The 16821-nt window shown below is 45.5% G+C and overlaps 1 protein-coding gene across 8 annotated transcripts in view; it reads right to left on the bottom strand.

The window, feature by feature from the left end:
* The window catches only part of malt2 (MALT paracaspase 2), an 80313-nt gene that overhangs the window by 36896 nt on the left and 26596 nt on the right, over positions 1-16821 (bottom strand). For 4 of the 8 annotated variants that reach the window (XR_015751855.1, XM_087976107.1, XM_087976106.1 and 1 more), the window contains exons 11-16: positions 15241-15418; positions 14259-14333; positions 7699-7826; positions 4514-4663; positions 3133-3290; positions 900-1034 (exon numbers count right to left, since the gene is read on the bottom strand). Coding sequence is in view for 3 of the 8 variants with exons in the window: in XM_087976107.1 (XP_087832233.1) it covers positions 900-1034; positions 3133-3290; positions 4514-4663; positions 7699-7826; positions 14259-14333; positions 15241-15418 (824 nt within the window). In the remaining 5 variants the exon portion in view is untranslated. The remainder of the gene's footprint in view (positions 1-899; positions 1035-3132; positions 3291-4513; positions 4664-7698; positions 7827-14258; positions 14334-15240; positions 15419-16821) is intronic. The other 4 variants (XR_015751858.1, XR_015751859.1, XR_015751857.1 and 1 more) reach the window with 1 other exon arrangement.

Here is a 16821-nt window from a genome sequence, read left to right as displayed (position 1 = left end):
TGTTTTTCTACCTTATAGTAAGAAGGATTGTAATGTTTAACTTTTTTAAAACTTTATTTTCCTTATTTTCATGCTTTGTATCTAAGATTCTGTACCTTTATATCTTTGTACATAAGATGGTGCCTTAAGTGGCGACTTGCAAACATTTCACTGTACTCATAAGTACATGTGACAATAAATCTAATTTAATTCAATTAATCACTTGACTAAACTGGGATTTTCTTCGTCCATACCGCACTGATGCATTTACTTATTGAGTCAATAGTGGGCAGTGGGCTGCAAAATTATTGGCTTTATGGTTAGCTAATGTATCAGCTTGGCTCCATTGATGGCAGTCTTGAGGCAGAAAGTCATGGGTTCACGACCCACTCAAGAATATAAAGTGCAGTCTAGCCTGGCATTACCGAAAGAGGGCTTAATTAAATATGTAAAGACAACAGACAGATGCAGCACAGAGGGATTTGGTGACCTGGTGTGTGAATCACAAAAAGTTAGCATCCAAGTTGCGTGGATAATGGGGAAGGCAAATAGACTGTTGGTTTTTATTTCAAAGGGAGAAGTATGAAAATGGGGAGGTCTTACTAAAACTATACAAGGCACTAGTCATTTGGATGAGATATTAAACTGATATTCTGTCAGCTGTTTCAAGGTACATTAAATATACCATAGGACACAGGAGTGTCCTGCAAAGCAATATTTCCATCCTCCTCCTGTACATTCCCCAAACCGAAACAACTTAGTAAGTCAGGCCTGTCATTCTTTCTTTCTATTGCGACTCCGTATCAATGCTGTTATGTTCATTGAGACAAGATAATGTGCAATACAATACAATGGGCCTTGCTGATGTTATATAAATGTACATTGGCTGTTTAGAAAGTGACAATGGAGTGATTGCTTACCCTTAGTTTCTGCAGGCCACTCAGCCTGGTGTACAGGCACTTATCTGGATAGTCAAAATTCTTGATGGTGAAGAGGATGCTGCCTGTTTCCTCAGGGCATTCTTTGTTTGTGTGTTTGAGATCTACGTCCAAGTCCTACAATTCAAATAGTTCAAAAGGAAAATCATTTAGAGCAACAGCACTTTGCCTTTAAATGGGATCATCCCATTAATGTAGCATCAAAACATAGAAATGGCAACATTTCAGATTTGCTATTTATTGCATTTTACTCCCATCATTCTTCTGACAGTGCTGACTCTCTTACTGAGGTGCAGTTAATCTGTAACTCTGTTACTTCATGGCTAATCCTCAGGACCTCAGGCACTATATTTTACTGTCAATTGGATCAATGGATAGCAAAGAGGGGCAGAAACTCAGTCTCATATTTTCTCTGTCTAATCCAAAAGCATTGAAGCCAACAATAATCTCAGTCTGCTCCAACAGAGCAGCTACCTCGGCATAGACTATGGATCAATCTTGAATGTGGTTATCAGTGCAGCCAGGAACTATGTACCTGTTAGGCTCCTGGGAGAATGAGGAAAGTACACGCTTCCTAAAAAAGACAGGGACTGAGGACAAATTTTCAGACTGGTAATTGTCTTTAGTCCCTCTGTACTCTGGTTCATCTCTCAGTAGCACCAAGGTAAAAAGAGGTAAAGGTCATCTCTAAATAATTATTATAGTAATTGTGCACACCTGAAAGTTGGATGCATAAGTTGTCACAAACTGTGAATACGACGTGATCATTCTTGGTATGGAAACCTACCTCCTCACCAATATTGGAGTAACGTCCATTCTCGAAATCACCCATAACCAACAACAAAATATTTGATTTGAGCTGCCTCTTAATTCCTTCCACAGAAGTGAAGCGGGCTGAGATAAAAGGTAGGGGGGAGGGAATTTGGGGGAGGGGCGCTGGGAATACGATAGGTGGAAGGAGGTGACGGTGAGGGTGATAGGCCGGAGAGGGGGTGGGGGCGGAGAGGTCGGGAAGAAGATTGCAGGTCAAGAGGGCGGTGCTGAATCCGGCGGTTGGGACTGAGAAAAGGTGGGGGGAGGGGAAATAAGGAAGCTGGAGAAATCTACATTCATCCCATGTGGTTGGAGGGTTCCTAGGTGGAAGAAGAGGCACTCTTCCTCCAGGCATCGTGTGGTCAGGGTCTGGCGATGGATGAGGCCAAGAACTTGCTTGTCTTTGGTGGAGTGGGAGGGGGAGTTAAAGTGTTCAGCCACGGGGCGGTTGGTTTGGTTGGTGCAGGTGTCCCTGAAATGTTCCGCAAGTAGGCGGCCTGTCTCCCCAATGTAGAGGAGGCCACATCGGGTGCAGCGGATACAGTAAATAATGTGTGTGGAGGTGAATTTGCGACGGATATGGAAGGATCCCTTGGGGCCTTGGAGGGAGGTGAGGGGGGAGGTGTGGACGCAAGTTTTGCATTTCTTGTGATTGCCGGGAGTGAAGGTTGGGTTGGTGGGGGGTGTGGACCTGACGAGGAAGTCATGGAGGGAGTGGTCTCTCCGGAATGCTGATAGGGGTGGGGAGGGAAATATATCCCTGGTGGTGGGGTCTGTTTGGAGGTGATGGAAATGATGGAGGATGATACGATGTATCCGGAGGTTGGTGGGGTGTAAGGTGAGGACCAGTGGGGTTCTGTCCTAGTGGCGATTGGAGGGGCGGGGCTCAAGGGCAGAGGTGAGGGAAGTGGAGGAGATGCGGTGGAGAGCATCGTCGACCATGTCGTAGGGGAAATTGCGGTCTTTGATTTTAGTTCTTCACCTTTCCCAAGTTCCCTCCCCACTACCTTTTATCTCAGCCCACTTGGCACACCAGCCTCATTCCTGAAGAAGGGATTATGCCCGAAACGTCGATTCTCCTGCTCCTCGGATGCTGCCTGGCCTGCTGTGTTTTTCCAGCAACACATTTTTCAACTCTGGTCTCCAGCATCTGCAGTCCTCACTTTCTCCTGGGCTTGAAAGGCTAAACTAACTGAAGAAAAATGGAACAAGACTCCCTTCTACTCGAGTCTGACTCTGCTTCATTCTAATACCAGGTCAGAACCTAATGGTAGATTCAGGTCACATTTACATTATTATTGACTCATCAGTAAGAAACAAAATCATTTCACACTAACAGAGTAGTTGCATTGTGAATAACCTCATAAAACAGTGCTGTGGAGTGTCCTGTAAAGTTCCTTACCTCTGAAAAATCAGCCAATCTAGCTTCACATTTAGTGATGTCCTTCTGAGTTTGCTCTATTCTGGTATAAATAATCATAATGTTTGAAAATTCAGCTGCAAATCCCAGACGAACTGTGACTCCACATTCAAAATGCACATACCTGCTCTCAGGAAGAGCTGGAAAGAGCAGAACGATAGCATAATGAACATTCTGATCTCATTTAGTTGACATTATTTCTCCTAAATCCTCAACCTCACCCCTTGATATCTCCCTTTGGCATTGAGACTTATTGTAATTACATCACATACGTCCAACTCTTCACCTTTCCCAAACTGAGCATCTGAGGACAGGATACTGGGGAATAAATGCTTCTTGATAGCACTGTCACCAACACCTTCCATTATTCTGAAGATTTTTAAGAGTAGGTTTGTGGGGCAGTAACTGGATTTGTCCGGCTGGGCAATGGACATACCTGAGCAATGTCCCACATTGTCAGGTCGATACTAGAGCTACAGTAGTGCTGGTACAGGATGGCTGGAGGTGCAGCATAATTTGGAGCATAGGTCGAGAGCAAAATAGCTGAAATGTTCTTAGTGCCAGTCATCTTGTTGTGGTTCTGTTTGCCGAGCTGGGAATTTGTGTTGCAGACGTTTCGTCCCCTGTCTAGATGATATCCTCAGTGCTTGGGAGCCTCCTGTGAAGCACTTCTGTGATGTTTCCTCCTTCACTATAAATGCCGGAGGAAACATCACAGAAGTGCTTCACAGGAGGCTCCCAAGCACTGAGGATGTCACCTAGACAGGGGATGAAACGTCTGCAACACAAATTCCCAGCTCAGCGAGCAGAACCACAATAATGAGCACCCGAGCTACAAATCTTCTCACAAACGTTGGCCAGTCATCTTACTGTAGCTGGTGTATACAGCTGCTGCCAACATTTAATTTCAAGTCAACTAGGTGTCTTAAGGGCTTTTTTGTGGAGCAGTGGTAGTGTCCCAACCCATGGACCGGGAAGTCCAGGTTCTAGTCCCACCTGCTCCAGAGGTGTGTAATAACCTCTCCCAAAAGGTTGATTAGAAAAATAGGTCAAATAGGTGTCTTTGTCGCTGGAGACATCTGGAGGGAGACTGGGATAGATCACCCACTCAGCACTACTGGCTGAAGATAGCTGTAAAATTCTCAGCCTTGCTGGATTAGACCACAAGTGGGGATAGGAATGTTCATGGAGCCTCCAATGCCTGTAATTAATTAACTGACTATGACCATTCTTGATTGGCAGGACATTGAGCTTTGATCTGACCCATTGATTGTGTAGTTTTTTACTCATCAATTGTATCCTGTGGACAGAAGCACATGCAACACAAAATGGAGCATTAACAGGAGTAAACACTCTTTCGTACCATGAGCTTTGGCCCACTGCAGGTTCCTCGCTGAATATGCGTCCTGATGTTTGGGTGGTTTAATAAGATCTCTCAATGACCGTCTCTCTGACAGACTGCTGCGGATCTCCAATGCTTGTCTCCCCTTTGTAAGTTCACACTTCCCCATATCTGAAATCACAGGAGAAAAAGCGATTAATTGGGAAGTAAAAAACTATGAGGTAAACAGATACAGTGAACAGGAAGTATTGTTTATTATTGCACATAGGTTTAAAGTAATTGATAGAAGGATTAGAGGGGATTTCAGAAGTTTTTTTACTCCATCAGGAAATGGGGTCAGGAATTCATTGCTTGTTAGGGAGGGTGAGGCCAAAACACTCATCACATTTAAAAAGTACTTAGGTATGCACTTGAAATGCTGTAACCTACAATGCTCTGCACAAGGTAGAAACTGGAATTAGCCGAATGGCTCTCTTTCAACTAGCATAAAATGATGGGCCGAATGGTCTCTTCCTATACTGTAAATTTTTTATGGTTTTCTAGATACATACACAAAAGTTCCAAAGCAGATAAAGGTCATTGATCTAATGGTACTGTGTTAGATTTTGCCCTTTCTGCGACCAGACAATTTGAATCAAATTTTCCACTCTGCTCTCAAGAGTTCATCATCCTCTTTATTGTCACCTAGCTACTATCTAACAGTACCTATCTAATCTCATCTTGAATACTGACATAATATGGTGGAGGGATACTAGAAGAGAGTAATGATGCCAAATGCTGCATATAGGTCAAGAAAAGAGAAATTTTGCTCTTGTCACAGTCAGTTAGGATGTCATTTGGGACTTACATAAGAACCTTCAGTAAATGCTAAACACAGTAATCTCTCATTCATACATAAGACCAGGTCTCTGTGACCATTAGCTTTAATCTGCCTACAAGTTTTCTCAGCTTTTGATGAAAGTTACCTGATCTATCCTCTCAAGTGAGTCATTTTGCACTGAGGGGCACTAAATTTCTGCATGTGTTCTGTTATATCACACCAAGAAAATCAGTTTCAAGACTAGGATGCAGAAGATAAAATCAATAAAAACAAAAGAAAAACCAAAATGAGGAAACATGTCTTGTTTAACATCGGGGAGAAAATTATCAATATTTGAGGGGAATGAATGTAAATTGAAGTTAAACTGAACAATTACCAGAGGAACAAAAACAAAAATTGCTGGAGAAACTCAGCAAGTCTGGAAGCATCAGTGAAGAGAAAGAAGATCACTCAATTTCCAAAGTTAACTCTTCTTTCTCTCCACAGATGTTACCAGATCTACAGAGCAATTTCTCCAGCAATTTCTGTTTTTCTTTCAGATCTTTAGTTCTTTGTTTTAAATTACCAGAGGAATACAAAATTATATGAAAATGAGCAGAATGGGAATTATTTCAAGTAGAAACTGATGGCAAGAGTAGATTAGATTTCCTACAGTGTGGAAACAGGCCCTTTGGCCCAACAAGTCCACACCGACCCTCCAAAGAGTAACCCACCAAGACCCATTCTCCTACTCTATATTTACCCCTGATTAATGCACCTAACACATGGGCAATTTAGCATGACCAATTCACGTGACCTGTACATCTTTGTGATTGTGGGAGGAAACCAGAAGAAACCCATACAGACACAGGGAGAATGTGCAAACTCCACACAGGTGGGAATCGAACCCAGGTCCCTGGCACTGTGAGGCAGCAGTGCTTACCACTGAGCTACAGTGTCACCCTAGAGAAAGAGCTTTCTCTTTGGATCATGAAGATATAGGCCTGAAGTCTAGGCTGGGGGGCACAAAAGAAGATAGTGCAGGATACTGCAAAACCTTCTCAGTGTCTCCAGCACTTTCTGTTCTAATTTCACACCTCCAGCATCTGCAGTAATGTGCTTTTATTTTACCCAAACCCTCATGCAGAGAGGTAGCAACTGACGTTACTTATAGAGACTCAAAACAGATGAGAAATTCAACCTTAAAGATATTGTAATGGGGAAAGAGGATGAGGTGGGCAGGTTAACCAGAGTAAGTGAAACAGTGAAGCTTCCCAAAAAAAGCAGCATTGCTGCAAAGACAGGGAAAAGGCATGTCGTGGGCACTTCCTACTAAAATGGGAAGAGTAGTATTTTGGAAGAAAAAATCATTTACTAGTTTAAAGATTCAAAACACAAAAGCTCTGCTGAATATTTAAATGGACCACACCTGCTGCTGAAGTATAAGCAGCAGGAAGCAAGCCCCAAGTGAAGAAGGATGAGAAGTGACTTGATAGAGGTTTACAAGATCATGAGAGGCATAGATACAGTGAATAGTCAGAAACTAGGGTAAAAATGGCTATCACAGGGGAGCATAATTTTAAGGTGATTGGAGGAAGGTTGAGGTGAGATGTCAGAGGTCGGTTCTTTATACAGAGTGTGGGTGCAAGGAATTCACTGCCAGCGGTGGTAGTAGAGTCAGAGACATTAGGGACATTTAAGCGACTCTTGGACAGGCACACGGATGATAGTACAATGTAGGGTATTTAGCTTAGTTTGATCTTAGAGTAGGATAAAAGGTCTGCACAAATCGGGGGCTGAAGGGCCTGTACTATGCTGTATTGTTCTATGTTCTATAAGTGTACTCCAAATTAATATCAATCATTTGAACAAGACACAGAACCTGTATGTGTAAAACTGTACCCGGGCACAGGAGGGCACCTGTGGAGGACAGCATGGATACCACAATTCTGGAAGAAACTGCTTCTCCTTCACTACATCAGTGTCCACAGGGACACTCCAGAATCACCTCGTGAATCCTCAAAAACCCTTTCCTTTTTGCGTGGATAGGTCAAATCTAATTCAAAATCCGATTGGAAAATAAGGTCAGTAATGTTTATTATTCCTTCCCAAACAAACACCAATAATGGGGCACATCATCCAGTATCAGAAAAATAGACAGGCAGATTGTCCGACCCAGGCCAACCGGGAGGTGAGATATAACAATCTGGATAAGTACAGCGTGATCATGAAGGACAATTAAACATAATAGTAACAGCATTACAGGAACTTTGGGAGTCTGCAGGGTGGTGAGGAGGGAGTGAAATGACAACCTATTTAAACATATCCTGCTCGGTGTGGCTCAGTATCTGGTTGAACTTTGTCCTAATTACTGGGTGATTTAAACTTTGTGTAAATACAGACTCACCTTCTGCAACTTTATCCAGCAGGACCGTGATTTTTTCATCCTCCAATAAACGCTTTTTCAGGAAGTTGATGAAAATCCCATTGGTGAGCTCACTTTGGCTGATTTCATATGCTTCTGCATCAGGACAACTGGAAAAGTTCATCAAGTACACGGCCACAGATCATCAACAATCTCAAATAATGAACAATTCCACAGCCTTCTCATACAGAATGAGAATCAGAAAATGTGCGGATTCGGGTCTGATTGATGCAAATCACAAGACTTCATCACTGTTGGTGCCCATTACTTGTCCTTGTGCCTGGAACAGAAACACCACCTGCCCTGGTGTCTGGAACAGAAACACCACCTGTCCGAGTGTCTGAGATAGAAACACCATCTGTCCTGGTGTCTGAGACAAAAACACCACCTATCCTGGTGTCTGAAATAAAAACACTATCTGTCCAGGCATCTGAGATAGAAACACCACCTGTCCTGGTGTTTGAGATAGAAACACCACCTGTCCTGGTGTTTGAGATAGAAACACCACCTGTCCTGAAGTCTGAGATAAAAACACCACCTGTCCTGGTGACTGAGACAGAAACACCACCTGCTGAAAATGTGTTGCTGGAAAAGCGCAGCAGGTCAGGCAGCATCCAAGGAACAGGAGAATCGACGTTTCGGGCATAAGCCCTTCTTCAGGGCAGGTGGTGTTCCTTGAAGAAACACCACCTGCCCTGATGTCTGAGATAGAAACACCACCTGTCCTGGTGTCTGAGAGAGAAACACCACCGGTCCTTGTGTCTGAGACAAAAACACCAGCTGTCCTGGTGTCTGAGATAAAAACACCACCTGTCCAGGCATCTGAGATAGAAACACCACTTGCCCTGGTGTCTGAGATAGAAACACCATCTGCACGGGTGTCTGAGACAGAAACACCACCTGTCCAGGTGTCTGAGATAAAAACACCAGCTGTCCTGTGTCTGAGACAGAAACACCACCTGTCCTGGTGTCTGAGACAGAAACACCACCTGTCCTGGTGTCTAAGATAGAAACACCACCTGTCCTGGTGTCTGAGACAGAAACACCACTTGCCCTGGTGTCTGAGATAGAAACACCACGTGCCCTGGTGTTTGTGACAGAAACACCACCTGCCCTATTGTCTGAGATAGAAACACCACTTGCCCTGGTGTCTCAGATAGCAACACCACCCGTCCTGGTGTCTGAGATAGAAACACAAAGTGCCCTGGTGTCTGAGATAGAAACACCAACTGCCCTGGTGTCTGAGACAGAAACACCACCTGTCCTGGTGTCTGAGACAGAAACACCAACTGCCCTGGTGTCTGAGACAGAAACACCACCTGTCCTGTTGTCTGAAATAGACACACCACTTGCCCTGGTGTCTGAGATAGAAACACCACCTGTCCTGGTGTCTGAGATAGAAACACCACCCGTCCTGGTGTTTGAGATAGAACCACCACTTGCCCTGGTGTCTGAGATAGAAATACCACCTGTCCCGGTGTCAGAGATAGAAACACCACATGTCCTGGTGTCTGAGACAGAAACAGCACCTGCCCAGGTGTCTGAGACAGAACCACCACTTGCCCTGGTGTCTGAGACAGAACCACCACTTGCCCTGGTGTCTGAGATAGAAATAACACCTGTCCTGGTGTCAGAGATAGAAACACCACATGTCCTGGTGTCTGAGACAGAAACAGCACCTGTCCTAGTGTCTGAGACAGAAACACCACTTGCCCTAGTGTCTGAGATAGAAACATCACTGTCCTGGTATCTTAAACAGAAACACCACCTGTCCTAGTGACTGAGACAGAAACACCACCTGTTCTGGTGTCTGAGATAGAAACACCACTTGCCCTGGTCTCTGAGATAGAAACCCCACGTGCCCTGATGTCTGAGATAAAAACACCACTTGCCCTGGTGTCTGAGACAGAAACACCACTTGTCCAGGTATCTGAGATAGAAACACTACTTGCATTGATGTCTGAGATAGAAACACCACCAGCCCTGGTGTCTGAGACAGAAACACCACCTGTCCAGGTATCTGAGATAGATAACCACTTGCACTGATGTCTGAGATAGAAACACAAACTGTCCTGGTGTCTGAGATATAAACACTACCTGCCCTGGTGTCTGAGACAGAAACACCACCTGTCCTAGTGTCTGAGATATAAACACTACCTGCCCTGGTGTCTGAGACAGAAACACCACCTGTCCTGGTGACTGAGACAGAAACAACACCTGCTCAGGTATCTGAGATCGAAACATCACCTGCCCTGATGTCTGAGATAGAAACAACTCCTGCCCTGCTGTCTGAGATAGAAACACCACCTGTCCTGGTGTCTGAGATAGAAACACCACCTGTCCAGGTGTCTGAGATAGAAACACCACCTGTTCTGGTGTCTGAGACAGAAACACCACCTGTCCTGGTGTCTGAGATAGAAACATCACTTGCCCAGGTGTCTGAGATAGAAACAACACATGCCCAGGCATCGGAGATAGAAACACCACCTGCCCTGGTGTCTGAGACAAAAACATCACCTATCCTAGTGTCTGAAATAAAAACACCACCTGTCCAGGCATCTGTGATAGAAACACCACCTGCCCTGCTGTCTGAGATAGAAACACCACCTGTCCTGGTGCCTGAGATAGAAACAACACATGCCCAGGTGTCTGAGGTAAAAACACCACCTGACCTGGTGTCTGAGATAGAAACACCACCTGTCCTGGTGTCCAAGATGGAAACACCACCCGTCCTGGTGTCTGAGATAGAAACACCACTTTCCCTGGTGTCTGAGATAGAAACACCACGTGTCCTGGTGTCTGATATAGAAATACTACTTGCCCTGGTGTCTGAATTAGAAACACCACCCGTTCTGGTGTTTGAGATAGAAACACCACTTGCCTAGTGTCTGAGATAGAAACATCACCTGTCCTGGTGTCAGAGATAGAAACACCACATATCCTGGTTTCTGAGACAGAAACACCACTTGCCCTGGCATCTGAGATAGAAACACCACTTGCCCTGGTGTCTGAGACAGAAACACAACCTGTCCAGGTGTAAGAGATAGAAACACAATCTGTCCAGGTGTTTGAGATAGAAACACCACCTGCCCAGGTGTCTGAGATAGAAACACCACCTGCCCAGGTGTCTGAGATAGAAACACCACCTGTCCAGGTGTCTGAGATAAAAACACCAGCTGTCCTGTTGTCAGAGATAGAAACACCACCTGCCCTGGTGTCTGATTTAGAAACAACACATGCCCAGGTGCCTGAGATAGAAACACCACCTGTCCTGGTGTCTGAGATAAAAACACCACCGGTCCAGGCATCTGAGATAGAAACACCACATGCCCTGGTGTCTGAGATAGAAACACCATCTGCATGGGTGTCTGAGACAGAAACACCACCTTCACTGGGTCTGAGATAGAAACACCACCTGTCCTGGCATCTGAGATAGAAACACCACCTGTCCTGGTGTCTGAGACGGAAACACCACTTGCCCTGGTGACTGTGACAGAAACACCAACTGCCCTATTGTCTGAGATAGAAACACCACCTGTCCTGGCATCAGAGATAGAAACCCCACGTGTCCTGATGTCTGAGATAAAAACACCAGCTGTCCTGGTGTCAGAGATAGAAACACCACCTGCCCAGGTGTCTGAGATAGAAACAACACATGCTCAGGTGTCTGTGACAGAAACACAAACTGCCCTATTGTCTGAGATAGAAACACCACCTGTCCTGGTGTCTGAGACAAAAACACCAGCTGTCCTGGTGTCTGAGATAAAAACACCACCTGTCCAGGCATCTGAGATAGAAACACCATCTGCACGGGTGTCTGAGATAGAAACACTACCTGTCCTGGCATCTGAGATAGAAACACCACCTGTCCTGGTGTTTGAGATAGAAACGCCACATGTCCTGGTGTCTGAGATAGAAACATCACCTGCCCTGGTGTCTGAGATAGAAACACCATCTGCACTGATGTCTGAGATAGAAACACCACCTGCCCTGGTGTCTGAGATAGAAACACCACTTGCCCTGGTGTCTGAGACAGAAACACCACCTGTCCTGGCATCTGAGATAGAAACACCACTGTCCTGGTGTCGGAGATAAAAACACCACCTGCCCTGGTGTCTGAGATAGAAACACCACCTGTCCTGGTGTCTGAGACAGAAACACCACTTGCCCTGGTGTCTGAGATAGAAACACCACTTGCCCAGGTGTCTGAGATAGAAACACCACCTGCCCTGGTCTCTGAGACAGAAACCCAACGTGCCCTGATGTCTGAGATAAAAACACCACGTGTTCTGGTGTCTGAGACAGAAACACCACCAGTCCTGGTGTCTGAGATAAAAACACCAGCTGTCCTGGCGTCTGAGGCAGAAACACCACCTGTTCTGGTGTCTGAGACAGAAACACCACCTGCCCAGGTGTCTGAGATAGAAACACCACCTGTCCAGGTGTCTGAGATAAAAACACCAGCTGTCCTGTTGTCAGAGATAGAAACACCACCTGCCCTGGTGTCTGATTTAGAAACAACACATGCTCAGGTGCCTGAGATAGAAACACCACCTGTCCTGGTGTCTGAGATAAAAACACCACATACCCTGGTCTCTGAGACAGAAACCCAACGTGCCCTGATGTCTGAGATAAAAACACCACGTGTTCTGGTGTCTGAGACAGAAACACCACCAGTCCTGGTGTCTGAGATAAAAACACCAGCTGTCCTGGCGTCTGAGGCAGAAACACCACCTGTTCTGGTCTCTGAGACAGAAACCCAACGTGCCCTGATGTCTGAGATAAAAACACCACGTGTTCTGGTGTCTGAGACAGAAACACCACCAGTCCTGGTGTCTGAGATAAAAACACCAGCTGTCCTGGCGTCTGAGGCAGAAACACCACCTGTTCTGGTGTCTGAGACAGAAACACCACCTGCCCAGGTGTCTGAGATAGAAACACCACCTGTCCAGGTGTCTGAGATAAAAACACCAGCTGTCCTGTTGTCAGAGATAGAAACACCACCTGCCCTGGTGTCTGATTTAGAAACAACACATGCCCAGGTGCCTGAGATAGAAACACCACCTGTCCTGGTGTCTGAGATAAAAACACCACATACCCTGGTGTCTGAGATAGAAACACCATCTGCACGGGTGTCTGAGACAGAAACACCACCTTCACTGGGTCTGAGATAGAAACACCACCTGTCCTGGCATCTGAGATAGAAACACCACCTGTCCTGGTGTCTGAGACGGAAACACCACTTGCCCTGGTGACTGTGACAGAAACACCAACTGCCCTATTGTCTGAGATAGAAACACCACCTGTCCTGGCATCAGAGATAGAAACCCCACGTGTCCTGATGTCTGAGATAAAAACACCAGCTGTCCTGGTGTCAGAGATAGAAACACCACCTGCCCTGGTGTCTGAGATAGAAACAACACATGCTCAGGTGTCTGTGACAGAAACACAAACTGCCCTATTGTCTGAGATAGAAACACCACCTGTCCTGGTGTCTGAGACAAAAACACCAGCTGTCCTGGTGTCTGAAATAAAAACACCACCTGTCCAGGCATCTGAGATAGAAACACCATCTGCACGGGTGTCTGAGATAGAAACACCACCTGTCCTGGCATCTGAGATAGAAACACCACCTGTCCTGGTGTTTGAGATAGAAACGCCACATGTCCTGGTGTCTGAGATAGAAACATCACCTGCCCTGGTGTCTGAGATAGAAACACCATCTGCACTGATGTCTGAGATAGAAACACCACCTGCCCTGGTGTCTGAGATAGAAACACCACTTGCCCTGGTGTCTGAGATAGAAACACCACCTGTCCTGGCATCTGAGATAGAAACACCACTGTCCTGGTGTCGGAGATAAAAACACCACCTGCCCTGGTGTCTGAGATATAAACACCACCTGTTCTGGTGTCTGAGATAGATGACCATATGCACGAGTGACTGAAACAGGACTACCAGCTTCCATGGCATCTGGGATAGGGCCACCATATGCACTGGTGTTGGTGATAGGACCACTTCATGCACACAAAATAGGACTACCACCTGATCTGGCGCCTGGGTTAGGGTTACCATCTGCACTGCTGTGCAAGATAGGACCACCACATATACTCATATAGGAGATAGGACCACCCACCTTCATTGGTGACTGGCTTAGACCTACCACCTTCACTGGTGACTGGTATACGGCCACCACCTTCACTGGTGCCTGTGCTAGGACCACTGGCAGTACTGGTACTTGGGTAGGACCACCAGCAGCACTGGTGCTGGAGATAGGATCACCAGCTGCATTGGTGCCTGAAATAAAGCTACAAACAGGACATCAGTCGAACAGATTATCGAAGTTTGAATCTTGCTAAGCACACGATCAGTAACCAGACTTCAAAAAGTATTACCCATAAAACAGTTAGGAATGTCTTGAGTTTGTGAAAGGCCCTTTGACAAGTAGAGCCTGATACTGCTATATGTCTAAGAAGCAAAACTGTACACAATTATAAAATTAGATTGGCTAAAATTAAAGAGGGCAAAGAATTACTGCTTACGTGGCATAACCATAGACAATATTTGCAGTGACTCTCAAGGCTTCCATTTGCGGAATGATTTCATCATGCATGTTCCTGAAAAGGAAAAGTTATAAAAAAAGTTCTTATTCACAGATCTCTATTATCAGCCCCAGTTTGTATTGCACCATCATCCGTTTTCTATTTTAATCATTCCTGTCTTCTGACCTCTCATGGTCATCTGTCTTTGTTCTTTTCAATCATTGCTGTCCTCCCTCTGTCTTCCTCATAGGCCATCATCCCAAACATCTTTCTCCTAACTCTATCTGATTAAAAGTCTGCTCATTTGTCACATCTTCCAGTTCCAATGAAAGGTCGTCAGCCTGAAACGTTAACTTGCTTTTGCTGAGGGTGTTGTCTTATTGGGCGAGTATTTCTAGTATTTTCTGATTTTATTTCCTGTAGCAGTATGCCTGAAGTTGGTTTATCTTTCTTTGAGGTTTATGTTGATCAAGGTGATATTTGTGATAGGGAAATAAAACGTCTTTGCACTTCAGGCATATTCCCCAGCCAATTCCTCATGGGCATCACAACAACTGTACCTGGGAGGCCACAGGATGAGCTGTAAGAGAACCGCAGGCTCCTGAAAATGATTGTGTTTTTAAGCTCTTTGAAGCCCAAATGTGGCTGTGAAAAAAGGCCTGTGAAATGGTGGGTGTTCAGGTTCCCCCTCCCCACCTTTCTCAAACCACCTGCTCAGGCATTCTCATAAAACCCCCCAAACATGTTCACTTCAGGGCCTCAGGAAGTCTGAGGCAATAACATGGTGATACACAGGGGAAAGGTTTGCGAAGCACTGATCAAATCTGTATCACATCTGCCCTGGAAGTGTTTCATGGGACATTGTCTACTCTGTCTATCCCAGCATGTATTTGCCCTGAGTAGCTGCACCATTCCCCAGTGCTGCTGAACATAGAGAAGTTTAGCAGAGGGATTCTAAGAAACAATTTCTTCTTTCCTGCACCTTTTGCGACACATGTCAAGGAGGAAGACGTTTAGCCCAGTTTGCTTCTCCTGCATCAGCTGTAGAATGTTCTGGACACACAAGCAGTGTTCGGATGTGAAGGAACCTGGAGCATCAATTGGAACCATGAAGCTGTTCCCATAGTTTTCGTATCCATGGCCAGCATAATAAAGCAAACCTGAGGAGAAAGCCACAAGGTCAGTTTCTCTCCATAAGAATAAACAGTCCCCTGGGTTCACAGCCAATTTCCCCACAACAAGGACACCTTTTATCACCCTCTAATGCCTCACCTTTCCCCAGCAACAGGGCATAATGTGTCACACCCAATTAATCCCCCATCAATCACACAACAGATCTCATGATCTTTTCAGATCTCAGAAATACTGAACTAAGCTCTCCAACAAAATAGACCTCTTCTGCCACACCCAAAACACCCCCAACAAAAGACTGCCTGAAACTCCTTAAATGATACATAACCTGTGTCCCACCCAACTGAATCCCTCATTGCACAGACCCATATGAAACACCAACTCCTCTCACACCACCCTCGAAGTCATACAAAGTCCCTCCATCACATTTCAAGAAAGAGTTGGATAGAGCTCTTAAGGATAGTGGAATCAAGGGTTATGGGGATAAGGCAGGAACAGGATACTGATTGAGGAGGATCAGCCATGATCATAATGAATGGCGGCGCTGTCTCGAAGGGCAGAATGACCTACTCCTGCACCTATTGTCTACTGTCTATCCTATTCCTTTGCCAATAGTACAGACTCAAAAAGTGTGGTGCTGGCAAAGCACAGTTGGTCAGGCAGAGCTTATGCTCGAAACGTCGACTCTCCTGCTCCTCGGATGTTGCCTGACCAGTTGTGCTTTTCCAGCACCACACTTTTTGACTCTGATCTGCAGTCCTTACTTTCTCCCAATAGCACAGACATCTTGTGTCACAGCCACCTTCACTATCCTGCACCAAGACAGACTCCCTGCTAGTGTGTCAGCACCGTTGTCTGAGGAAGAGAGTGTTTCTGACTAGGATCTCAAACCCAGCAGCAAGCTCATGGTCTACAAGGTAGCAGTGTTATCAGCCTTCCAGCTCGGGTTGAAAGTATACACCAAATACCGCAGTAATAGCACCAGCAACACCTCTGCATACTCAATGACAGGGATAAGCATATCAATATCAGGACAACATTCCCAGCATTAAGGTCCTGGTTACTGTCTATCAGCTGCATTGGATAGGCTGCACAGTCCGTATGCCTGACACAAAACTCCAAAAACAAGTTTTCTATTGCAAACTCTGTCACAGCAAGCAGTTACAAGGAGACCAAAGGAAAGATTTTCTCAAAGTCCCCCATTGAGACAAAGTAACCTCCCCACTGACCCATAGCAATCCCTCGCCCAAGGCCACCCAACATGTATAAGTATCAATAAAATGTTGCGTATTTGAATATTCCCAACAGGCCAGGTGAAAGGCTAGCATCAACAGCAGTGGGAGGGTTTCAAAACCCTGAGGTGACTAAACAGCCTTCCACCCCCACCCATGTCAGGGTGTCTGAATAAGACATTGGACTGTTTAGTCACCTC

This window comes from Chiloscyllium plagiosum, unplaced genomic scaffold (assembly GCF_037043375.1).
Source record: "Chiloscyllium plagiosum isolate Xiang-an unplaced genomic scaffold, Cpla_swu_hap1 HiC_scaffold_28, whole genome shotgun sequence".
NCBI classification, from domain to species: Eukaryota; Metazoa; Chordata; class Chondrichthyes; order Orectolobiformes; family Hemiscylliidae; genus Chiloscyllium; species Chiloscyllium plagiosum.
This window is presented reverse-complemented; position numbering and strand designations above follow the sequence as displayed.